We start from the raw sequence: 25419 nt of genomic DNA, 5'->3' as shown, positions 1-25419 counted from the left end.
CTTTGGTGGGCGGGCCGGGGGCGTGGCTGCCCAGACGGAGGCGTTCCCATGGGAACGTCTACCGTCTGGGGCCGGCCCCACTGACATCACAAGTGATGTCAGTGGGAGTGCTTTCGGCTCTGGTAGAGCCGAAAGCACTCTTGGGCTTGCGGCAACGAGACCCTACCATAAGGGTCTCGTCGCAAGCCCTATGGTCGCGATGGTCTTGACCATCGCGACCATCATCATGGCCACTCGCTATAGCTGTGGGTGGTCACCCACAGCTATGCGAGCGGCCAGGAGGCCGTTCTGAAAAACCAGAGGGCCGGCCCTGATTCAGAGCTCTGTCAGAGCGTCCGGCTCTGAATCAGGCCCAGTGTCAGCACAGCAGACGGAGCCTAGGAAGGGAACAGAGCGCCAGAGGAAGGACCTGCCCAGCTGACAGCAGGTAAGTGTCACCCGCTGTACGCCACCTCAGAGTGGCATAGGGCAACAACATCAAATTCCGAAAATACATAATTTTCAGAATATGATGAATAGCATAATTTCCATATCCCCATACTAATGTATGGGGAGTGGGGAAATTAACGCAGGTGGACTTAACCAGGAGATATCAGTGACATCTCCTGTGTTAAGTGTCTTCATGAATACTAAAATGTCCTTAAAAACTTTATTTTAGTGTTGATGAATAGGCCCCTATATCCTGTCACATGTGTCCCTTCCAGATACTACAACATCAGGATTCTTGTGCTCTACCTTCATGACTTTAATGACATTCTGATGGAATTAACCAAACTGTATCTACTGTATCTCCAAACTGGAGGTGGAGCTTACCACAGAGTTAATAGCATAATAACAGATATTGGATCTGTAAAGTTTAGTATGAACTGGTAAGTGTATACTTAGTCGTATGTTGGCGCTTTTCACCTATAAATATTTAGATGACTCTCCTAAAATTATGTGTACGTACAGTATTTCTATAACTTGTCAGTCATCTCTCCCACCAGGTTCTGGTTCCATCTCCACTGGTTTCCTATAATAGCCATCTATGTCACATGTTGTTCCAGCCTCCAGTCTAATACAAGCATCACATGTTATTTTCTCTTGAATGGAAATGCTTATTTTTAATTTTGCATTGACACTAATGAATATTTATTGGTTTGTAAATACTGTGTGTGTATATATATATATATATATATATATATACACAAATATATATATATTATATATATATATATACTGTATCTCAAGAAAAAAAATTGCCTTTAGCCTTTGCTAACGAAGTATTAAATATACAATTTCTGACGGATATCAAAAACAGCTGCACCTTTTTACCTGACCCATGGGACTGCACTACATACATACACACAAAAGAGAGCTTACAATAAATGATTATCACAGTTTTAAACCGCACTATGTCGTATATAAATCAATCTTGGAACCTTCAAACCAATTAATGGACTGTAGATATGGATATGTCCAGACAGTCTCTTTTTATGACCTTCCTGTGGCCACAATTTGGGGCAAATGTAATAGGGTGTGAGTTTGTGCTGTGACTCGCAAATTCAATAGCCTGCAAACTTTTCAGCTCGAGGCTAGTACATTTGCGAGTTTAGGCGAGTTTAAGGACCAGTAAACTGACACCTTTTAATGCAAGTAGCATTAAAAGGGCGAGTTATACAGAAGCCATCGTAGATCAGAGAGATCAGTGATGGTTTCTGTGTCTGTTTTAAAAAAAATGACATGCAGCACCCGTAAAAGCCTCACCTACCCCGGTTTTTATAAAACCTGACCTGGTTCTAAAAACACAGGGGACAAAATGTGTAGGGGTCCCCTGTATGTTAAGAACCAGCACAGGGCTTTGCAGAGCCGGTGCTGGTTATGGAAAAACAGGGGTCCCCAACTCCCCAGGGTTTCCCGGCAAGGGCTGACTAGTGGTCAGGGATAATGCTTTGGCCGGGGAAACCGGGGAAATTTTTTCCCTGGCTGTGGCATTACTCCCCCCCCCTCTCGCTAGAAGGAGTCCAGTGCTATTTAAGAAATTTACAGGGGTCCCCTACTCATTTTGTCCCACTTTTCCATAACCAGCATCGGCTCTGCAAAGCCCTGTGCTGGTTCTTAATATACACGGGACCCCTATGCATATTGTCCCCTGAATTTTTAGAACCAGGACAGGCTTTATAAAGCCCGGGGCTGGTTATGCTTTGGGGGGGGGGGGAACTGCACATCATTTAAAAAACAAAAAAGTTTTATATAAGTACACACAGAAACATGCACATATCTCATGGATATGTGCATGTTTCTGTGTTAATCTGACCTGCATAGGATATACTCGCTGAAGCAGGTCTATTATTTGGGGAGTTTTGGTTATTTTTTTTTTTGCGAGGCTAAAACAGACACCCTATTACATTATGCGAGTTGATTGTTTTCAATGAGAAAACATCTGTATGCGAGTTTGAGAATGGGGATTTTTAGTAACACTGAAAAAATGCGAGTTCTATTGAACTGACACCCTATTACATTAGAGAGTTGTGAAAAATTGCAAGTTTAGCACAAAACTTGCAATTTACCAAAACAGACACCCTATTACATTTGGCCCTTTGTGTCTGTTAAAAGTCACCCCTGATGAAGTCCTGCTGAAGGACGAAACGCATCGGGTTGAAGGAGTCTATTTATGGACAGATAAAGTGAGTCCACTGTCACGAGCTCACATTCTAATGGGTGAGACAGAGGTTTTGGTGTCATCTACCAGTTTTTTGGCCATCTAACAACACCTGGTCTAAAACATTGATGTAAGCATATTTTATTGTGATCTGTTGGGTTTATGTGAAATAAACAGATTTTCAAATATTATATAACATTTGGCCTGGTTTTTGGGTGTATTTTTTTCTGGTGCGAGGGTGTATTTTCAGAAGCCCTTTTGGATTTCTTTATGATTCAAAAGACTGTCCTCAAGATTTCTCTCTGAAGATTGCTTTCAAGACTGTGTAAACCAAGCAGTATCTAAAGATTACTTCTAGAATTGTATGAACTAAGCATTACGACAGGAAAGTCATAAAAAGAGACTCTCTGGACATATCCATATCTACCATCCATTAATTGGTTTGAAGGTTCCAAGAAAGATTTATATACAACGTATTGCGTTTTAAAATCGTGATAATCATTTATTGTAAGTGCCCTTTTTCCTGTTTTGTATATATATAAATAATATATACATACATATATACACGTACGTACGTACATACATGCATACATACAGTTAGGACCAGCAGCTGGCCTGGGTCCCGATGCCTGCTCAATGAATCTGGCAGGCATCGGGACCGGCGCATGCACACATGCCGTGATGGCGCCTCGCATGCGCACGCATAACACCAGCTTCTTGGTGCTGCATTGGTTGCAGCCCCAAGAAGCCCTGTAGGCTGCTCGAAAAGGCAGAGCAGCAGGTTCCCCCTGGGGCTGCCTGTCTTCAACGTGACTGGCAGGTGGCACTTCCAATGGGAAGCCACGTCCAGTCACAGTGAAGCCAGTGCAGTCACGGACTGCACTGGCTCACTGAAGTGGCGGATTTTACAGTGGGGGCAGCAGCCTCGCACCCCTAGATAAGATCCTCCACTGGTTAGGACCATATATATTTGGACACTGACACAATTTTTGTTATTTTAGCGGTTTACCAAAACATAGTCAAGTCAGTTATATAATGAATATGGTTTTATTTATTCATTTTTTTTATTTATGCCACAAACCTGCAGTGTGTCTACCTGTCACTCACTTTGCAATTGGATCCTCTGTGCATGCGTAATTTGAAATATGAGAGGGGATGCTGGGTTGTCCTCAGGCTCTCCCCGCACTGTGAACAGATGCCAGCATGATAGAGGTACATTGATCGTTATGTCAAGTTACCAATAATATCCTTACAGACAATGATTATGCACATTAAGGTACTCAGCCTAATGTAGTCTTCTCCTTCCCTCATATATCTCGTCTCACCAGATGCAAGCGGATGAAAGTGCAGGATCACATAAATATGCATATCCATGTGGATACTTATCATTGTATGTGCAGAGCAAAGTTATGCCGCGTAAACTGTATCAGTTCGCTTAATGCATATCCACATAAATGTGGTATAAGGGCACAGATGCCCACTCAGTAGCTGTGGATTTCCGGTGTGCCTTGCTGGGTGGATTTGGCATGTGCCTAGGTGTGCCACTTGGTGGGGGTGGCACAGCAATTCCCCCCTTGCATCAGAGCCCTGCTGCCAGCTGGCCAGAAATATCAGCAACTGGGACTGCTCAGCCAGCAGCTGTTTTTGCAATTGTTACATGTGGCAGATGGACTCAGAATCCTAACCATGGCAGAGGGGCAATTGTGGTACAGGGTTGGAGACTGGTGGGAGAAGGATGACCATCTCATGCTCCTACCTATGTGATATTACCCCACTGATCCAGCATCTAATCTGCCTATGAAGAGCCTGTGTTCGCAGTTTCGCCCTGCACCAATTTTGCCATTGTTGAATAATGCGGCCGCTTATGTGGCTTAACACAGCATTGGTCATACAGCTTCTGCAATCTCTATTATTCATGGTGTATGGCTCATTCTCCTGCTTCTGGATGCATTTCCAAGTATCAGGTAATGTGCTCATAACCTACTAATGAAAATAATAAAATTGTGAGAGGGTGTGGGGTGGTCATATTATTGTGTCTAGTGTCGGACTGAACCCTATATCTGCCTCTAAGTATATAAGACTGTGAAGCAAAAATGAATGCCTTTGCTGAGGACCTAACTGTACTCTACCTATTAGTTGGTCATTGATTCTACCTCTACAGATGCAAGTGGGTGTAAGTGCAGAATTAACCAATCTGCACTTCCCCATAATACATTTCTACATGAGTTTTCTTTTGTGGAATTCCAAGGAACTCCATGCATAAACCGTACAGACAACAACAGAATATTGAAGTAGAATGATCTCTATGCCAAGTCACCAATACTATCCCTATAGACAACGATTATATAGTATAAACATAGAGAATTATAAAAAGTAATATTGTCATAATTTTCGGGCAGTAACAGCCATGTATATTGTCACACATCGAGGACTTACAGTAGTTCCCATATTCAGCGTTGTCTCCTGAGTGCCATCCGGGTCCATCCTGGCTAAATTGGCATCTCTATAAGGGTTGGCTGCTCTGCCATTTCTGAGTCAGTGTCCCCCTCATGGCGGTTCCAGTGTCTGCATTGCGTGGTGTGTATCATCTGACAGTCTCCAACCAATCACGTGGCCGCTCAGCCTTTCTGCGTTTAAGGCGCCCTATTCAAACCTGGACTTGCTCACTAACAACAGCATCTATATCCAGAGACTGCCTCCCTGGCCCCTGGCACAGTTTGCCGCTGTTCCAGTGTCTGTCTCAAGTTGTCTGCTTCAGTCTGCAAATGTGTTATCTGTCTTCAGCAGTCCACTTCAGTCTGCAAAGGCATTACCTGCCTACAGCTGTCTGCCTCAGTCTGCTAGGGTACCTGCCATCAGCTAACCATTTCAGCCTACCAGGATACCCACCTTAGCCTGTTTAGACATTTAGCTCCAGGTCTCCTACTCACCTCTGCTCAACATTCCTTCACCTCCACACAGTAGTAGCAGGTCTGCATGAGGGGAGTCCCCTAGAACCAGCTTCATCCACTCTCATGAAATGGAGGCCAGCCCTAAGGTTCCTGAAACTAGCAAACAAGATTGCAGAATCCTGACATATATAAATGCTGATATATATGAATGATATCGACAGATCTCCAAGCCACAATTTTGCCGTGATGTTTCCTTTTCAATGTAACAAGAAAACATTCAAACATGCCTTTATAGACAGTAAGAGGATGTATGGCTAGAATAAGGTTAAGATTCTAAGCCATAGAGGACTTACTGGGAACACTCCACATCACAGCATAGGGTACATTGATGCCAGATGTATGCTCAAGTATAGATATGTCAGAAACTCGTTATCCAAGATGTTATTCTGGCAAATATGCCAAATATTAATTCAAAAATAATTTCCTCTTGAAACCTAATCTTTAACGTTTTTTGTTACAGATGACTCTCAATATTTTCTTTCGGTAGGCAGCATGCTGCCTGTTTTATATTTATTTATTTATTTATAACACAGGATACTGCACAGGAGTGATGAATGTGTGCTTCAGTGATTGGGTCTAAATAAAACGTTAGACTTTTATGTATGTGTTTAAACTTTATGTGTGTATATATATGTATGTGTGTGTTATTGTATATACAGTATGTGTTTGTATACTAAGTGTGTATATATGTGTGTGTATTTGTTATTGTATATACAGTATGTGTACCGGTATGTGTGTATACTGTGTATGTGTTTGTGTATATATGTGTGTTATTGTATATATACAGTATGTGTTTGTGTGTGTATACTATGTGTGTGTGTATACAGTATATGTGTATGTGTTATTGTATATACAGTATGTGTTAAGCTGGCCACACACTAGACCAACTTGCATCCAACTAGTTGATTGGTTGGAATGAAAATCTGGTAATGGATGGGAGTAACTGATGATCAGCAATTTGCTCCTAAATGCCAGAAAACAGATGAAAATGGTCGTTCAGCCAAGTTTTTTAAATGTTGGATCTAAACAATTTGTTCAAACAACAGTTTTGGTCCATTTTCCACTGTGTGGGAGCAAATTGCTGATTGTCATTTGCTTTCATCCCTTACCAGATTTTCATTCCAACCAATCAACTAGTTGGCTGGTTGGACAGATAATCTTTAGATGTGTGGCCAGCTTTAGCGTGTGTATACTGTGTATGTGTTTGTATGTATATGTTAATGTGTATATATGTGCTAGTGTATGTATACTGTGTATGTATATGTGTTAGTGTGTATGAGTTTGTGTGTGTATACTGTATATGTGTGTGTTAGTGTGTAAGTTATATAAAATATATAACTAAACTATGTTTGCTACATTTATATTATATGTGTGTGTGCATGTTTAATGTGTGGCGGGGAGGGGGGTAGGCTCCATGTGGCTTGGTGGGGGCCCCCACAACTTAGTTGCCCCAGGGCCCCCACAAGCCTTAATCTGGCCCTGCTATGTATGTATAGGTGTGCGCTATATAAATAACTGGTAATAATAGGGGCTGGTAGTGCGGCATAGCATACTACTCTTATGGTTTCGGTCTAATTAAATCACTTTACTCCTCCTAGGATGTTGAGAATTGCAGATGGATCTGTTAGTGTGTTGTACACTTAGCTGGATCATCTATTGGGAAACTAAGGCCCTGGCCTGGAACCAGTGGATATTGAGGGGACCCAGATCACCATAACCAATTTTTATGTTTTTTTTTATTTTTGACAAATAGAAGAGGGAGGTGGGGCCCAAACCAGTATGTTGCCTAGGGCCTTATGGAGTCTTAATCCTGCTATGGTAAATGAGATAGGGTGAAATTGGTTTAGTGGTAGACCATGATACACCTGTGTCATGAAGAACATTTTGTGACAATAGAAGGAATACCAATGAGTCAGTAAATGCTCTTTTCCTTCTTTCATTCCTCCCCCAGTGTCTTGACAGCCGGAATGTCTCTGAGATATGTTCTCTGTCACACACAGGACCATGTTCTCATTTTTGCCCAATGCCCTGACATCTTTCAGAACAACAGGATGTGGACATTGCTGGTGCTTGGCAAGGATTCGAGATTGTGTTCTCAGTTCAGTTTCTTATTCCTAGAGACAAGGATCCTGAATCTTTTATTTAGTTCTGTTCAGCTCTGGCATTGTGTTTGTAGTGGTCACATTTCTAGCTCACAAGAGCCTTATATTTTTCTTCATTTCTTCCCTGGAAATCACATCTCAACCAAGTCATCTCAATGTCTCAATCTTCCACATAAAGTTGTTTTTTTCTGCATTCAGATATCTTCTGCTAAACCAGATCTTCCTTTCTATATAAATGGAACTGGGACATGGATATATGTGCTTCCAAAAACACAACGATGGAGACAATATAGAACTTGGCTGGGGATGGATATAAATCGTAAGTATTACAAATACAAAGATCATTTTCTATTGTACTTTAAGAAATATTCCATTGTAGAATATGGGAATAGTACGGAGATTCAAATATAACTAATCCAGCCTATCAAATGATATTACTCTTTGAGGGCCACTAGGCAATCTTATATTTGAAAAATCATAGTGATGCAGGAGGTAACAGAGCAAATGACATACCTCTATAACAATAAATATGTAACGTGGGTCCATAAAATGGATTTCACAGAAGACCTAAACCTAAAAGAAAATACATTTTTCATGTGTTTCAGTGGAGGATGAAATGTCAGACTTTAGATGTATTTGAATATAAGAGCAAACATTTGTCAGAAATGAGTTATTACATGCTGGTATAGGTACTGTATGTAAAAGTCCCTGCTTTTCCTGATAGTACAAATATATGGTACAGCTTATATTTGTGTTCCTAGCACCTGTTTACATTTGAAAATAATGAGACAATTAATATTCAGCTTTTTCAATATTATACAAATTGCTCTCTTGGGCTGAACTTTATAGCACTGCAAGGGGTGCAAATGCAAACTATTTACTACATGCTTTACAAATGTATTTATTTAATTTATTACCAGTTATTTATATTTATATAGTGTACATATATTCCTGCAGTGCTTTACAGAGAATATTTGGCCATTCACATCAGTCCCTGCCCCAGTGGAGCTTACATCTATGTTCCCTACCACATGCTCACACACATATACACTAGGGTTATTTTTTTGTCAGGAGTCAATTAACCTACCAGTATATTTTTGGAGTGTGGGAGGGAACCGGAGAACCCGGAGGAAACCCACGCGAGCACAGAGAGAATATACAAACTCCACACAGTTAGGGCTGTAGTGAGAATTGAACCCAAGACCTCAGTGCTGTGAGGCAGCAATGCTAACCATTACACCATCCGTGCTGCCTTGCATGCTAATACCATGCTTACCAACTTTTTGGCTGCCCCCTCCGGCTGCCTCATCACAGCAGGGGGGGCGTGGCATTGCTAGAGGTGGGAGGGGTGTGATGGCTCGATCACTTCATCATGGCCCCCTCCCTGCTGATATTACAGGCACTGTAAAAAAGGTTGCGGGGTTACAATGACGTGATTTGGGTCGAAATGCGTCATCAGCCCCCCCTTCCTGACTGCCGAATTTTGCTCAGTAAGTGGGCGGCCACGGGGGATGCAGGAAGGTGCCAGCCAACTCCGGAAGACTTGCCTACTCTTCCGGGCGGCCTGAAGTGCCATCCGATTTTCGGGAGCCTCTGGGCCGTTCTGGTAGAGTAGGCAGTATCCTCACCTCTCTAATCGTACTTGCGGACAATAATTATTTATCTCTGGGAAAGATCTGGACAGAAGTAAATCTGCAGCATAAATTCCTCTATGTTTCAGTCCGGGTTTATGATATTTGTACAGTGGTTACTGGTCTGGTGGATTCCAATGGTAAGTAATACAGTTTATAGTGGAAAAATTGTACTGTACTTTTAAAAACAGAGGATGAGCCTAGGGCAGAGGTTCCCAAATTCCATCCTCAAGGACACTAACGGTCAGGGTTTTAAGCATGCTTGGGTACAGGGGACACTAAGGGCCTGATTCAGACCCGGACGCTATTTGCGGACGGTCGTTCAAAAAAAGGGGCCGGCTATTTAAATTATGCGCTCGCTCATTGCAGTTTGTTGACGCCTCTATGTCTGAGCGAGCGAACGAAAAATGCGCTCGCTATTTTGTAAAGACGCCCCTTTGCCGTTCGCATCACACGTCATCTCCGGTATTTATTTGATTAATCGGGTACATCGAAAGGCATCTGAACTGCTCGCAGTGCTTGTGGTAGGTTTTTCCTGCCGCAATCACTGCGAGCAGTTCATGCTAAAAGACAACCAAGTGACGTGGTCGATGAGTCTCCTTTACTAATTATGCACTCCCATTAAACGCCCGTTTTGACCGTTTGGCACGCCTGCGTTCGGATCTCCACTCCCCCGTTTTCAAGCACCTTCCCCTGTTACCACCCACAAATGGTACATTCTGTCAATCAAATTAGCAGTCCCTCGCTGTTTTGCGAGCGCTCGATTTCCGACCGCAATGACTGGTTTGCTCATGCGCATTTCGGCCCATATGAATCCGCAGTTGTGCGAACATCGCTCAGAGCGAACGAGCGCCCGCTTATGAGCGGCTCTGAATCAGGCCCTAAATTAGTACCTCAGGGGGTCATTCAGACCCGTTCACGAGCAAAGGACGCTCGCAAACGGGTTGATGTTGCCCCACTGCGCATGCGCACGACGAAGGGAGCTCCGTCGTGCGCATGCGCAGGACCCAGATAGCGACGGGCTCTCCGTCGCTCCGTCTCTCGCACCAAAGGGGGCGTGCTGTCGATGTTGATTGACAGCACGCCCCCTTTGGTGGGCGTGCCGGGGGCGTGACTGCCAGACGGAGGCGTTCCCATGGGAACGCCTACCGTCTGAGTCCGGCCCCACTGACATCAGTAATGATGTCAGTGGGAGTGATTTTGGCTCCGATAGAGCCAAAATCACTCCTGGGCTTGCGGAAGCGAGACCCTACCACAGGGTCTCGTCGCAAGCCCGATGGTCGCGATGGTCTTTGACCATCACGACCATCTTTTTGGCCGCTCGCATAAGCTGTGGGTGGTCACCCACAGCTATGCGAGCGGCCAGGAGGCCGCTCCAAATTTAGCTGGGACGACCCTGATTCAGAGCGAGCGCTCTGGTCAGAGCGTTTAGCTCTGAATCAGGCCCTCAGTCTTTTGATTTAACCATCTGTGCTCAACCATGGATATCTTTAAAACCTGGACCATTAGGTTGCCTTGTGGACCGAGTATATTAAGAACAGGAATATCCAGGAGTCTATAGCTGGAAAGGAAGTCATCTGAGAGCCATGGGTTAAGAACCTGAGACGGTAGATGTCCTAGACCCCAGGGTCAGGAGCCCAAGAGATAGTCGTAAAAGAGCCACAGAGGTAGTCATCCCAAAGCCAGGTGTTAAAGCACAGGAAAGCAGCTAGGAAGTTCAGGATACAGAATGCTGGTTCACAGAGAGAAGTGTCAACTCATTTCCAGTAGCTGGTCATTAGGCTATTCACTAGTGAAAAATCTACACAGATGCAATTGAAAGGATGCAGCAGGTTATTAACTGAGCCTGTGGCTCACTGAACTGAGGCTGCACTGCTGCAACCTACTGCGGACACCAGATTCCTACTGGGTGTTGGCCTTAAAAACCCTGTATCAGCCTTACCAAGTGAGGGCAGAGCCGATGCTACCATTAGGCAGCTTTAGGTGGCTGCTTAGGGTCACCGGACACTGGAGGGTGCCACTGAGTCCACAAAAAAAAAGGATGTTTCTTTCAGTCCCAGACATGTTGGTTTACTGTGTGTGGGGGGTGGTTTTATTGAGTGCTAACAGGGTTAGTGTATGTGTGTGTGGGCTTAATGAGTGATGGCAGGGTGAGTGTGGATGTATGTGGAGTGTAATGGGTACTGACATATATTGGAGCACAGATGTGTGGCATAAATATATTGGGGCATGGTTAGTTGGCAAAATGTATTGGGGCACAGCTATATGGCATATAAAGAACTTGGGGCACATGTGTGGTATATGTACTAGGGGCATTGTATGGCATAATTCATGGCTTACAGTCACGTTCTTACACAGCTGGGTGGCATATGTACTGGGGGCACAAATGTGTGGCATATTATGTATTGTGGCACAAATGTGTGGTATATTATGTATTGGGGCAAAATGGATGGCATATTATGTTTTGGAGACATTGATGTGTGGCATAATTATGAATTGGGGATACAGATGTGTGATAGTGAATTGTGGAACATAACATTATGAATTAGGGCAGGGTTATGAGGCACAGTATGATTTTGGGGCTCTACTGTGTGGTATATTATAAATTAGCATCACTAATATGTGGCATAGTACGAATTGGAGAGAGCACGGGGTGAAATGTTGCCTAGGGTGCCCAGACACCTTGCACCAGCCCTGAGTGAGGGCCGGGGCAAACAGTGATGTATAGTAAAGCTGGGTGCACACTATACGATCCTTCGTCCGATATACTGTATCATTCCAACATGGATTGGAACGATATATCATACAGGTCATATAGGGAGAGATGTACTAAGCTCTGGAAAGTGATAAATTGGAAAGTGATAAACTACCAGTCACTCAGCTCCTAACTGTCATGTTACAGGCTGTGTTTGAAAAATGACAGTTAGGAGCTGATTGGTTGGCAGTTTATCACTTTTCCATTTAATATTTTCCAAAGCTTAGTACATCTGCCCCATAGTGTGTATGCAAGAACAAACAGAAAAGGAAAAACTCTGTGTCGTGAGCACTCTTTAGGTATTATACAATAACTAATACGTAACTTTTAATGAATAACAAAAAAAAGTAAAATAAATACCCTACACCAACTACTATAGAAGGTAGTAAAGATTAGTGTAGTTTTGACAAAACGATGACTTATACCATTACAGTAAACATGTATAGACATATACATACAACTAATACATACATTTGGTTAAAAAAGAACTCCTTACGGATACACAAACATCTAACAGTTGAAAACATATCTCCGATTTTTGATGTATGTATGTACCAGCGCTATAAGAGCAAATAATATTGCGGTGGGGGCAGCTGTAGGTATTTGAGGTAACCACCCTCGATTTACACGTGGATCTTTGATTTTGATATTAATACCTCAGCGCTCAACCTGTATGTAATATATTGGTCTAAATAAATGAATAGATGCTGATCTTATGTTTCTTTAAAATCGTTTATTTATCAGTATAAACACCATCAAAAGTTCATATAAATGGTTTTCTCAGACACCTACAGTGTCTATTGGCAGGTAGGTAAAATGACAATTCTAAGCTATATACAGGATATAAATAAACTGTTAACAAATACTTGGTTGAATCAGAATTTTAGCTAATTGATGCAGAATATATATTTGATACTATAAAATCTCCTGCTGGCACTGAGCAATTCTAGGACGTCCACTTATAACATCACGGTACGTATACAACACAGACTGACATTGGGATGGGGGAATGTGTGGGAATATGTGATAGACAGGTACAATAGTGCTATGTGTGGGTAATGGGGGTATTGGGGGAGGGATGGATCTGTATGATGTCCCGATGGTGTCCAATACACTTGGACCAAAGAATTGTCCTGTATGGGGATCCGGGATGGTCGTTGCTGAAGCAGTGGAATAATGGCTTATTTGAAAGTTAGTAAAGCCGCCGGGGTCCGGCCGTTGTTTGCCCCGTGGGTGACTTACCCTTCCTGGGCTGCAGAGACTCCGCTCTCTCCTTTGGCATCACGGATCCGGATGGTCAACGCTAGAGTTCTGCCGCTGAAGTCCGTGAGTGGAACTTCCCTCTATGGCTTCCTGAGACGTCGGTCTCTCCTGGTGCGGCGTATTCCTTCGGGTGGTGATTGTAGTAAGACCTGCTCCGTTTGCCGCGTGGTCCGCGATCCCGCTATGATGCTTGGCTGTCAGTGTGCTGATCGTGCACCTGCAGCTTGGTCAGGCTGTGGCTTAAGTGTTCGTTTGTCAGCGTGTCAGCGCGCTGTCCTGGTCCTCCATCCGGGGTTAAATGCTTAATCCTGCAGTGCAGTGCTGGGTCTCTTCTACTGCTAGTAATGGTGTCAGTACACCAACGTGTTTCGGCTTTGTCTAGCCTTTGTCAAGGTGTATCATCTTGATCTCTTTTGGCCTCTTTTAAATCCTTAATTGTTTAATTGATCATTCCATGTAATTGATTGTATTCTCCAGAGGTGTGGTGATTGTGATGGAATCGTGAGGGTAACACAATAGATATTGTTTTACATACTAGTGAATAATAGCTAAAATATATTAGTATTACTGATATTCTGACTTCGATATATAACTGAAATAATGATCTGTCTTACCATATGTCATTCAAATCCATTTATGAGGTTAGTATTTTTAAATATACTCACAGACTGATATATTTATCCCTTTTGGGATAATATTAATACACAACTTTCTATATTCTATATTTGCCTGTGTGCGGTGTTGATGATGCAATCAGTTTGCATATCTCCAACACGATATATCTTCTAGATATCATACCCTTCTAAGCTGCTAATTAGGTTTAGTGCATATATTATGATCTTATTATTATCAAATGGTATATAATTAAAGTTGATTGTGAATACTAGATATGCCAAAAACTCCTATTCCTATATTGTTTATCTAGTGGCTCTCTTTTTATTATCTTTAGTTAATCTGTATGGGCACATGTTCACTTGAACTTATTGTGAATGGTTGATGTTTTGGTTATGTTGTATATATTGCGGAATATAACTAACGACTCTAAATTCTATATGGAATCATGTGGCAGATTATGTTTTTTATAGTATATTTTGTATCTCTAGGTCTATGTTGAGACCATTCGGTTGTAATGTGTCCAGAGTCATTATCCATTTTATTTCTGCTTTGCTCATTTTTTTATTGTGGTCTCCTCCTCGCCAATTGGATTTTACTTTCTCAATTGCTAAAATAGTTTAGTCTAGTACTTATGTATTTCTCTGACTGATTAGGTACAATCTCAGATTAGTACTTCTCTCATCAGTTGTTCTATGCCTAGAGTATGACATCATAAAGCAGAAAGGAACATCTGAGTAACATATCACTCACTCTTGATTTTCAGAGGGTATAACTGTCCTCCCATGTCACACCTCTCAGCAATGGCCTTTGGACTAAATGAGTTGTGGTAGAACTGGGAGTATCGGTTCTGTTCCCTTACTATTCTGATATTTATTTTTTCTAGATTAGTTATTGAGACACAATTTTACCACTGTGGTCTCATATGCTATTCACTATACCGTCATCTATAGGTGTCTAGTACTAGCCTAATACTATTGTATCTCTCTGACTGAATGGTTACTAGCTCAGACAATTTGTCCTTTCACTGCACGTTCTATGCGTAAGTAAGACATCTAGGAATTTGAGATTTACAGGGGTATTCAATATGGGTGCGATAACATTGTTTTTGCGTTAATATCGGAGGTATGATGTTATTATCGCAGGTTTTACTTTTACACCGTATTCAATTTCAAAGACTTATCGCAGTTTTGAAAAAACTTTGATAAAAAACGGGGATATCTTTTCACCATTGAATAGTTGTCGAAAAAAAGTGCAGATTTGGGGTTTAGGGGTGCAGGCTTAAAAAAATAGCCTGCACCCCTGGGAATGACATTTAAAAAAGAACTGTGTCAAAAAAAGTAAAAAAAAAAAAATAGGGACACCCCAAAAAATTAATTTAAAAATTGGGGTGAAAAAAAAAATGGGAAAAAATTGTTTAACAATAGGGAAATAGGTTCAGGGCTATTCTGCAAGTATGCGGCAGATGTTTTCTAGAATAGAATTATAGCGGCAGGTGCACAAATGCAGAATTAAAAAAAAATTACTTTAGGGACTTAAAAATATGCTAGTACCCATTTTCATGTACCCCAAATTTGATGGGACCATTAAAAAAACGAAAAAAATAACCTAAGTGCTCTTCTGCATCACTTATTCAATGTTGGGAAAAAAACACCTGCTGCGGCTATTTAAATCCCCGACTTTCAATTAAAGGCTAAAACGGGGGTACCCATAGTGTTCCCCCATGTTTTTACAACTTTAGGGGGGTCTTACAATTATTTTAAGGAAAAATTTGTAACTTTACGCAAATCCAACTTCGGAGTTTCCCGTTTTCATTAATTTTATATTGAATACGGGGATAAGCGGGAGCGCGCACCATACCTTAACGCAGAAAAAAACTCCGATATGAAACGTTAACTTCGACAGTGAAGTTAATGTTTCATATTGAATACCCCTCATAGTCTGAAAAACGTAACAATCACTCTTTATATTCTAAGGGATAGTGCTTGTTACTAGCTCTCTAACCTTCTCATAGATGACCTTGGGCCAAGTGGGAGTTAGTTGAGTGGAATCGGTATGAAATACTGCCGGCCGCATGGTTCGATTGTCGGCAGCGCCTGGCCGACATCAGCAGAGTTCCCGGCAGCGGAAGCCCGACAGCGCTGGAAATCCCGATCGTGGATAGGTAAGTATTCTCTAACCTAACCTAACCCCCTAACCCTCCTTAGGGGTGCCTAACCTCCCCCCCAAGTGCCTAACCCTAACCACCCCCTTCCCCGCTGCCTAAACCTAAGTCCTCCGGGGGGGTGCCTAACCCTCCCTCCACCTAGCCTAACTCTAACCCTCCCGGGGGGGTGCCTAACCCTAAGTCCCCCCCGGGTGGCCTAAACCTAACCCTCCCCCCCTGCTGTCCGCTTGCGGCACCCGGCATCCCTTCGATCGGGATACCGGGTGCCGGTCTCCCGGCGTCGGGGAAATGCCGGGCATCTACATCTAGACGCCCGGCATTTCATCCCTCACCGGGATATGACAGTCGGGAAGCCGGCTGCCGGTATTAAGGCAGCCGGCTTCCCGACTGTATACCAGTTGAGTTACTATCAGCAATCTTGTTGTTCCCTGACTATCCTGCTATTTCCCTTTGAGGCTATTAAGAAATATGATGTGATGCTTTAATTTGTTAATACCGACTGAAATTATCATTATGATACTGTGATTGGTTTTTATATGATATGAACACTGTTCTACTCAATATTTTGCCAGGTGTTTATTCAACAAATCTTTACCTTGTAATTAATGCTGAATTGCTAGAATTTATAGCATACCATTCTGTCTACGCAGATATATGTTTTCAACTGTTGGAAGTCATCGTTTCGTCAAATCTACACTAATCTTTACTACCTTCTATAGTAGTTGGTGTAGGGTATTTATTTTACTTCTTTTGTTACTCATTAAAAGTTACGTATTAATTATTGTATAATACCTAAAGAGTGCTCACAACACAGAGTTTTTCCTTTTCTGTTTGTTCTTGTCTATTATTATGACTCTAGTGAGCACCACCACTGCCTTAGTATACCCATTCCAGATGTGTTCCAGTTATTGATACGAATAGTGGTCATTACTATCTTACGATAGAATTCTCCTTAAATAGTCTGTGCGACGATATCCCCTTTTTCCCTTTTCCCTGTTGTTTTTCCATAGTGTGCCCATTCTTTCGTTCCCTGCCATCGTTCATGGAATCCTCCAATCTGCTGTGCTTTGCATCAGATGGGATGATTCCACGACCGATGTGGTGTTGTTACATGCAGCATGTAACAATACATCTCGTCGTCATAAGTCAGATCAGGTGTTGTGTACCGCAATGCAATGTTTTGTTATATCACTCATTGCATCGCTAGGTCATACCGTCATATATTACATACCCAGCTTAACAGTAAGGCATTCAGGGTCTGTGAAACTTGCACTGCAGGACATGTGAGACTGTACCAGCACAAGATCTAGCATAATGATTTCAAGTTTTTTTAATTAATGCTAAATGATAAACCAAAATAAAAACAAGGATTAAGGATCAGCGCTGTCGCTTTTTCTTAGATTCAGGTTCACTTAGGTTATAGACGGGATTTTTCGCGATAAGAGCTGTCCTTTGTGCTGTGAGGACTTCTGGCTTAATGACCCGGGAGTCCTTCTGCGCATTTGCGAGCCTCAGCGGCCCCTGAGAGGTATCCTATTGGATCCCTCCCGGGAATGCTTAGAAAAAAAGCACATAGGCTTCAATTAGGCAATGTCATCTATACAGTAGATGGCGATGCCTATTGCGTGCAAGCTCTGGAAAGTTTCATTTTCCAGAGCTTGATACATATGGGGAATGCGGTCAAACCTCTGAAAACTGCAATTTTCAGACGTTTGACTGCATTTAATTGTTAGTAAATTCAACCACACCTGAGTGATATCACAGTAACAATGGAAACATTGCTGGGACTCATGCGGAGTGGGAGGGAGTTTAAAATAAACTCCTATGGTGCGTAGTCGTACACATGGTACGATAAAAATGCACCATATGAATGATAACGATATCGACCATATCGTTAACATTCAGATCGTTAATTTTTCGGTGCCTACCAACCCTCAAATGACCAGTGATGCGCGGGCATGTATGGACAATAACGATATTGACCATCGTCCGTGCATGCAGGCCAACCTGGTCAATATCGACCAGGTTACATAGGGACCAGTGATCATTGATCGCGAGTCGCTGGCCCGTTGTTGGTGGTGTGCTGGATGAATGATAACGATCATCCAGCACACCGGGAAAGTGTAGGACGATCAGTCAGCGATATCATTATCGCTGATTGATCGTACCGTGTGTATGCACCATTATAGATGCAAATTGCTTAATAGGAGGAATATTGTAATTACATTAGTACCATATTAACTGGCGTCTACTGTATTCAAATATAGGCAATGATACATTATGGAGAACCCTTTGAAAAATGAAATCCAATTTGCAGATTTTTTCTTCAGCAAACTAATCTTAGGCGACCAATGTGTTGATTTAGTCTATAAAATTGCATGTATTTTTCCTTTCTTTATATACACCCATCTAGCATATTTATTTAATCTAATGTGAGGGATATCATATGTGGTTCGTAGCAAACACTCCTCTACCTGTGTAGTGTAATATGTGGGTTCGGAAAAAAAGATGCAAATAATTTGTCAGCCACTTGCTCAATTCTTGTAATTGGACCTTGAATACCTCAGCAGCTACTGTATCTTCTTTTAATAGATACACATAATGCAACGTATAGCCAGATTTGACTGAATGCTTCTTTAGTCTAGTACAGGTGTGGCCAGACTTTTGGACTCTGTGATCTACTTTTAAAGCTAAAAAACCTTTTATGATCTACCGAGCCTGAAAAAGGGGGGGTGACATACAAAAAGGGGGTGTGGCCTTGCAGCAAGGGACGACACACAGTAGTGCCCCTTATACAGAATGCCCACAGTAGTGCCCCTTATGCCGTGTCCACTGTAGTAGTGCCCTTTATGCAATGTCCCCAGTAGTAGTGCCCCTTATGCAGTGCCCCCTGTAGTAGTGCCTCTTATGCAGTGCACCCAGTAGTACCCCTCATACAGTGTCCCCCAGTTGTGCCCCTTATGCCGTGTCCACTGTAGTAGTGCCCTTTATGCAATGTCCCCAGTAGTAGTGCCCCTTATGCAGTGCCCCCTGTAGTAGTGCCTCTTATGCAGTGCCCCTAGTAGCCTCTTATGCAGTGCACCCAGTAGTACCCCTCATACAGTGTCCCCCAGTTGTGCCCCTTATACAGTGCCCCCTGTAGTGCCCCTTATACAGTGCCCCCAGTAGTGCCCCTTACACAGTGCCCCCAGTAGTAGTGCCCCATACACATAAAGACAGACACACACAAACACACACAAACAACACTATACTTACCAGAATCCCTGCTCATGTGCCCGCCGCCGTCCTACTGCTTCTCTTGATGTCTCTCCCACAGTGCCCACTGCGGGAGCCGGAAGGCAGAGCTCAGGAGTGAGCTCCAGCCTCCTGCATCTGCTGCAGGGAAGGAGGTGTCAGACGCCCGGCAAATGGAGTAGGCAGTGGTGGCGCCTCTCCAGCCCAGCGCCGGCTAAGCGCATTGCGCTGGCCCTGGGTGCAGTAGTCAATAAGGATCTGCCTGACTCTTATTGGCTGCTGCTGACTGCTCCCGGACGGCCGATCTCCCATCCACAGTCGACAGCAATCGACGTTTTGGCCACCCTTGGTCTAGTGTTTCTACTTCAGGGTCCATAGGGTATCCACAGGATACCTTGGGGTATAGGTGTGACGTCAGTCGCAGGGCACCAAAGAGTTAAGCTTTCAGCCTCCCAGGATGCACTAGGTCCCCCTCCTATACCCCGCCCCCAGGCCAAGGCACCTCAGTTTAGTTTGGTGCCCGGCCGGAGTCGGGTGCACCTGTTGGAGTGGGGGCTAGAAGAGCCCCTGAAGCTTTTTCTTCATGCAGCTGTGGCTGCACATCTGGATGAACAGCATGGACAGTCAGTCCTGACGTCCATGCTGTCTTCCCTACACCCCGCCGGTACCAGAACGCCGGTACTGATCCGGGGATGCTGGTGGGCGTCTGGGGTCACAGCTAGCGGTGACCCCAGATGCTCCGGACCATGGCCGGATTCAAGGGGGACAGAGGTAAGCAGCGGGGTCCCGCGGTGGGTCCCCGCTGATCACATGGTCCTAAGTCCCCAGGCAGGGGGCTCCCTGGGGACTGGCTGCAGCGTGGAGCCAGGTGACCAACCTGCGCTTCCACTACCCCCTGGGACAGCGGACCGCAGCAGAGCGGTAGCGCTGCGGCGTCCCAGGGGTTAAATGCATGCCAGGGGAGCGCGCCTTCCCTGTCTCACAGCCGGCGCCTCCCCCGCTGCACACAGCCCTCTCTGCACTGTGCTGACTGGTCCTGTGTCAGCGCTCCTCCCCCAGGCCAGCTTCTCTCTGCTCCTCGGCGGCCATCTTCTCTGCAACGCATGGTGAACGCTGCTGGAAGTCTGGAAGGAAGCATCGTGGTCTGGGTCCCCCCGCATACCTCTCCTCCGCTGTGGCTCAGGTCTGTGTATGCAGCGCTGTGTCCTACCAGGCCCTGTGTCTGTGTAGTTGAGTGATCAGCGCTGTTAGTGCAGGAATTGTTATTTCTCTGCATTGTATGTGACTGTGCTAGCGCTGCCTGTAACTATTCTTCACTAAACTGTCAGCTTTATTACTGTCCCTGTTCTTTCTGCTAAAGCCCTTGCGGTGCGGTGCTGCAGGGTGGTCTCTCGCCTATTTAATACTTAATTGGTGAGAGAGGTCACATACGTGGTGCCATCATGTCTGAAAGTGATTTTCCCCTCCGGCTACAGTGTACCACGTGCAAAGTACCGTTAGCGGAGGGGGAGGGTAGCGCGGAGGGCCTTTGCCGGCAGTGTTGTCCATGGCGCGGCCTATTACGGTTACAGCACCGGTACAGGAGCCGCCCTGGGCTTGTTTCGCTCAGGCGTTAACAGCTTTAGTGGGCCAGTTAGCTCCGCAGCCCGCGTTTACTCCGATGGGTTTGTCCCAGCAGTCTGTGGTGTCGTCACCCATGCAGGGGTTCCCACGACAATTGGTGGTACCCCACAGTCTCCCTATTTCCCCGCTCCCGGGTTCTCAGGAGCCAGCGTGGGTTAACTCCCTGACGAGTTCTTTACAGCACTTGTCGGATGTATTGCAAGGGGAGTCTGTGATGCGGCCTCATAAAAGGCCGGTGGCGTCTCTGTCCGCTCCTTATGAGGATGACGAAGGGACGTCTGATGATGGGGAGATTCTGGATCCTTACGATCAGGAACCTTTCCATACTAAGGACGCTGATGCTAAGTCCAAAGTATATATTCCTGGACTTATTCGGGCGGTCCGCACAGCCTTGGTGATTGAGGACGAAGTTCCCCCAGCGGCTAAATCTAAGTATGCCTTTTTCAAAGATGTGAAGGGCGATGCCACAGTCTTTCCTCTTTCGGGTCAGTTGGTGGACCATTTAGAGGAGGCGTGGAAACAACCTGGCAAAAGATACCAGCCGCAGAGACGCCTGGCGGTGTCTTATCCGTTCGCGGATAATTATTTTGCTAAGTGTGAATCCCCTCCACAGGTGGATTCTCACGTGACCCGTCTTGTCCGTAGTGCCACATTGCCGATGCCATCCATGTCCTCCCTTAAGGATGCTACGGACCGCAAGGTAGAAATCTGCCTGAAGTCCGCTTATTCCCTTGCAGGGGGGGCAGCACGGCCGGCTATGGCCATTTGCTGGGTTGCCAGAGCGATGGAGCGCTGGGCGGATTCATTAGAGGCTTCTTTTGAATCCGACTGTCCGGCCGAACAAGCGGAGTTGATTGGCAATCTCCGTGATTCGGCCACCTACATCAACGAGGCGGCTCTAGACATTAGTACTCTGGTGTCTAGAATTTCTTCAGCAGCGGTAGCTGCTCGTCGCACCTTGTGGCTGCGATCCTGGAAGGCGGACGCAGATCCAAGAAAGGTCTGGAAGCGTTGCCGTTTACCGGAGAAGTTCTCTTCGGTCCGGATCTGGATAAGATTGTGGCCACGCTGGCGGCAGCCAAATCTGCTTGTCTCCCGTCGGCCGCTGCTCCTTCTGGTTCTGGACCATCGTCCTTTCGGTCATCTAGGGCCCAGGGCAGGCCCAAACCACAGTCGTTTCCTCGACAGGCTGGCCCTAAGAAATCGGGCAAGCCCCGGAAACAGGCATGGAGTACCAGACGTCCGGCCCCCAAGCCAGATGACAAGCCTGCGGCCTGACGGTCCGGGTCTCCCCTTGGGGGATCCCAGGGTGGGAGGCCGCCTGCTGCAGTTCTCCCGGTGTTGGTCGTTCACTACGACAGACACTTGGGTTCTGGAGGTGGTCTCTCACGGGTACGCCCTCTCCTTCCGGCACAGACCCCCGGCTCGATTCTTCACCACGGGTCTACCATCAGACCGAAACAAGGCTACGGAGCTGCGGAAGGTATTGCACACTATGCTCCAGGCTGGAGTTATAGTGCCTGTTCCATTCTCCCAGAGGGGCCAGGGTTTCTATTCAAATCTATTTTTGGTACAGAAACCCAATGGGTCATATCGTCCGATTCTCAACCTCAAAGCACTCAACAAGTCTTTGCGGGTCCCGAAGTTTCGGATGGAGACCCTACGGTCCATCATTCTGGCGCTGGAACCTGGGGACTACATGGTGTCATTGGACATACAGGACGCTATGGCGGTCATGGCGGCTTCTCTGCGGCTGCAAGGAGTCCGCATGTTGCCGTACTTGGACGACCTGTTATTGGTGGCAGGATCTCCAGAGCTCCTGTTACACCACTTGGACCTGACCATTGCACTGCTGCAACGGCACGGCTGGCTAATTAACTGGCAGAAGTCCACTCTAATCCCGTCTCGGAGGATTCTGCATCTTGGAGCCTTATTGGACTCGGGACAGCAAAGGATCTTCGTGACGGAGGACAAGATCTCTGCTTTACAGTCAAGGGTGCGCAGTTGTCTGCACAGCCGCCGGGTGTCCTTACACTCGGCGATGAGGTTACTGGGCTCCATGGTGTCGGTGTTCGACATGGTGGAATACGCCCAGTTTCACTCTAGACCTCTGCAGCACCTGATCCTGTCCAAGTGGAACGGGCTGCCTCAGTCTCTGAAGTTCCAGACGATTGTGCTCACCCCGGAGGTTCGCCTGTCCCTTGCGTGGTGGTTAAAGATGACCCACCTCAACAAGGGACGTCCGTTCTGGGTTCCAAATTGGGTCCTGTTGACAACGGACGCCAGTCTTCGGGGCTGGGGAGCAGTTTCGGGTCCACACTTGTTCCAGGGCAGGTGGACACCGACAGAAGCGGAGCTTCCAATAAATATCTTGGAACTCCGTGAGGTCTTCAATGCTCTCCTGCAGGCACAGCGGTTTCTCCAGGGTCACCCGGTGCGGGTCCAGTCGGACAATGCTACCACCGTGGCCTACATAAACAGGCAAGGAGGAACTCGCAGTCGGGCGGCTCTCGTAGAGGTCTCTCGGATCCTGGTTTGGGCGGAGCGCAATCTTCCGGCCATATCAGCGGTCTTCATCCCGGGAGTGCTAAATTGGGAGGCGGACTTTCTAAGTCGCCAGGACGTTCATCCAGGGGAATGGTCCCTGCACCCGGACGTTTTTCAACTACTGGTGGACAGGTGGGGTCTTCCAGAAATCGACCTCATGGCGTCCCGGCACAACAACAAGTTGCCGGTGTACGGGTCTCGCACAAGAGACGAAGGGGCGTCTCTGGTGGATGCTCTGTCCGTCCGGTGGACGTTCAGGTTCGCATACCTGTTCCCTCCGGTCTCCCTTCTTCCACGGGTAATCCGGAAATTCAAACAGGAAGGAGGGACGCTCCTGTTGATAGCTCCCGCGTGGCCCAGACGGCACTGGTTCTCAGACCTTCAGGGTCTGTCCGTGGACAGTCCTCTGCGGTTGCCGCTACGACCGGACCTTCTGTCTCAGGGTCCTTGTCTTCACCCGGACCTGACTCGGCTGTTTTTGGCGGCGTGGCTGTTGAGACGGCCATGCTGAGGTCCTGGGGGTTTGCCAGCTCTGTGGTGTGTACCATGTTACGAGCTCGGAAACCGTCTTCCGCGAGGATATACCATCGCGTGTGGCATACGTTCTTCCAGTGGTGTCGACCGAGAGGTTATGCACCGCGGGAGTTTCGTCTGTCTCGGATTCTCGCCTTCCTGCAAGCGGGACTAGATCATGGGCTTCGCCTTGCTTCTTTGAAGGTACAGGTTTCGGCCCTATCTGTCTGGTTTCACCGTAGGATTGCTACAATCCCGGATGTGTGCACCTTTATGCAAGGTGTTCTCCGTATTCAGCCGCCCTTTGTTCCACCTGTGGCGCCTTGGGATTTGGCTGTGGTCCTGAGGACTCTCCAAGGACCGCCGTTTGAACCACTGGGCTCAGTGGATATTAAATGGCTAACAGCTAAGACTGTTTTCCTTCTGGCCGTTGCTTCAGCCAGACGTGTTTCTGAGTTAGGGGCTCTTTCTTGTAGACCCCCTTTCTTGGTTTTTTCATGGGAACAGGGCAGTGCTCCGCACTCGGCCCGAGTTTCTCCCCAAAGTTGTTTCCCAGTTTCAGGTTAACGAGGAAATAGTTGTTCCGGCCTTTAACTCACCGGGTCTTTCCGTGGGTGAGGCCTCTTTGGATGTTGTGCGGGCCTTAAGGACTTATGTGGACCGCACTTCTTTGTTTAGGAAGTCGGACGCTTTGTTGTCCTCTATGGCTTCTGTAAAAAGGGTTGGCCTGCTTCAAAGCAAACTTTGGCAGCCTGGATCCGTATGGCTATTTCTGAAGCTTATCTTCATGAGGGCCTACCGGTCCCTCCTTCTCTGAAGGCTCATTCCACTAGGTCTGTGGGTCCTTCGTGGGCAGCTTGACGTGGTGCCTCGGCAGTTCAGATCTGCAAGGCTGCTACGTGGTCTTCTGTCCATACCTTCGTGAGGTATTACAGGTTTGACACCTTCGCCTCTCAGGATGCTTCCTTCGGGCGGCGGATTCTCCTTTCTGCACAGGAGCGTCCCCACCCTTAAAGGATACTGCTTTGGGACATCCCCAAGGTATCCTGTGGATACCCTATGGACCCTGAAGTAGAAAATATGAGATATGGTAAGAACTTACCCTTGTTATCTCTATTTCTACGAAGTCCATAGGGTTCCACAGGACTCCCGCCCTGTCGCACCTGTGCTGCAGATGGGCTTTGCTCTGGTCACCGGTTTTCCGTCTCCCTCTGGTGAGAATGTGATTCTTGTATGTGTCCAGATCTTTGTTCTCTCTCTTCCTTCTCCTCCTCTGGCCTATGGCTTGGTAACTAACTGAGGTGCCTTGGCCTGGGGGCGGGGTATAGGAGGGGGACCTAGTGCATCCTGGGAGGCTGAAAGCTTAACTCTTTGGTGCCC

The 25419-nt window shown here is 45.9% G+C and overlaps 1 protein-coding gene across 3 annotated transcripts in view; it reads left to right on the top strand.

Annotated features, from left to right (window-relative positions):
- The first annotated feature begins 5192 nt into the window (after positions 1–5192).
- The window catches only part of THPO (thrombopoietin), a 90251-nt gene continuing 70024 nt past the window's right edge, over positions 5193–25419 (top strand). Inside the window, exons 1-2 of one of the 3 annotated variants that reach the window (XM_088479766.1) lie at positions 5193–5486; positions 7893–8013. In XM_088479766.1, coding sequence (XP_088335892.1) covers positions 8001–8013 — 13 coding nt within the window. In that variant the 5' untranslated portion in view covers positions 5193–5486; positions 7893–8000. Of the gene's footprint in view, positions 5487–6735; positions 6789–7892; positions 8014–25419 lie in introns of those variants that run through there. The other 2 variants (XM_088479767.1, XM_088479768.1) reach the window with 2 other exon arrangements.

This window comes from Taudactylus pleione, unplaced genomic scaffold (assembly GCF_031769625.1).
Source record: "Taudactylus pleione unplaced genomic scaffold, aTauple2 ptg000244l, whole genome shotgun sequence".
Lineage (NCBI taxonomy): Eukaryota > Metazoa > Chordata > Amphibia > Anura > Myobatrachidae > Taudactylus > Taudactylus pleione.
The sequence above is the reverse complement of the archived record's forward strand: the minus strand, read 5'-3'. Positions and strand labels throughout refer to the sequence as shown.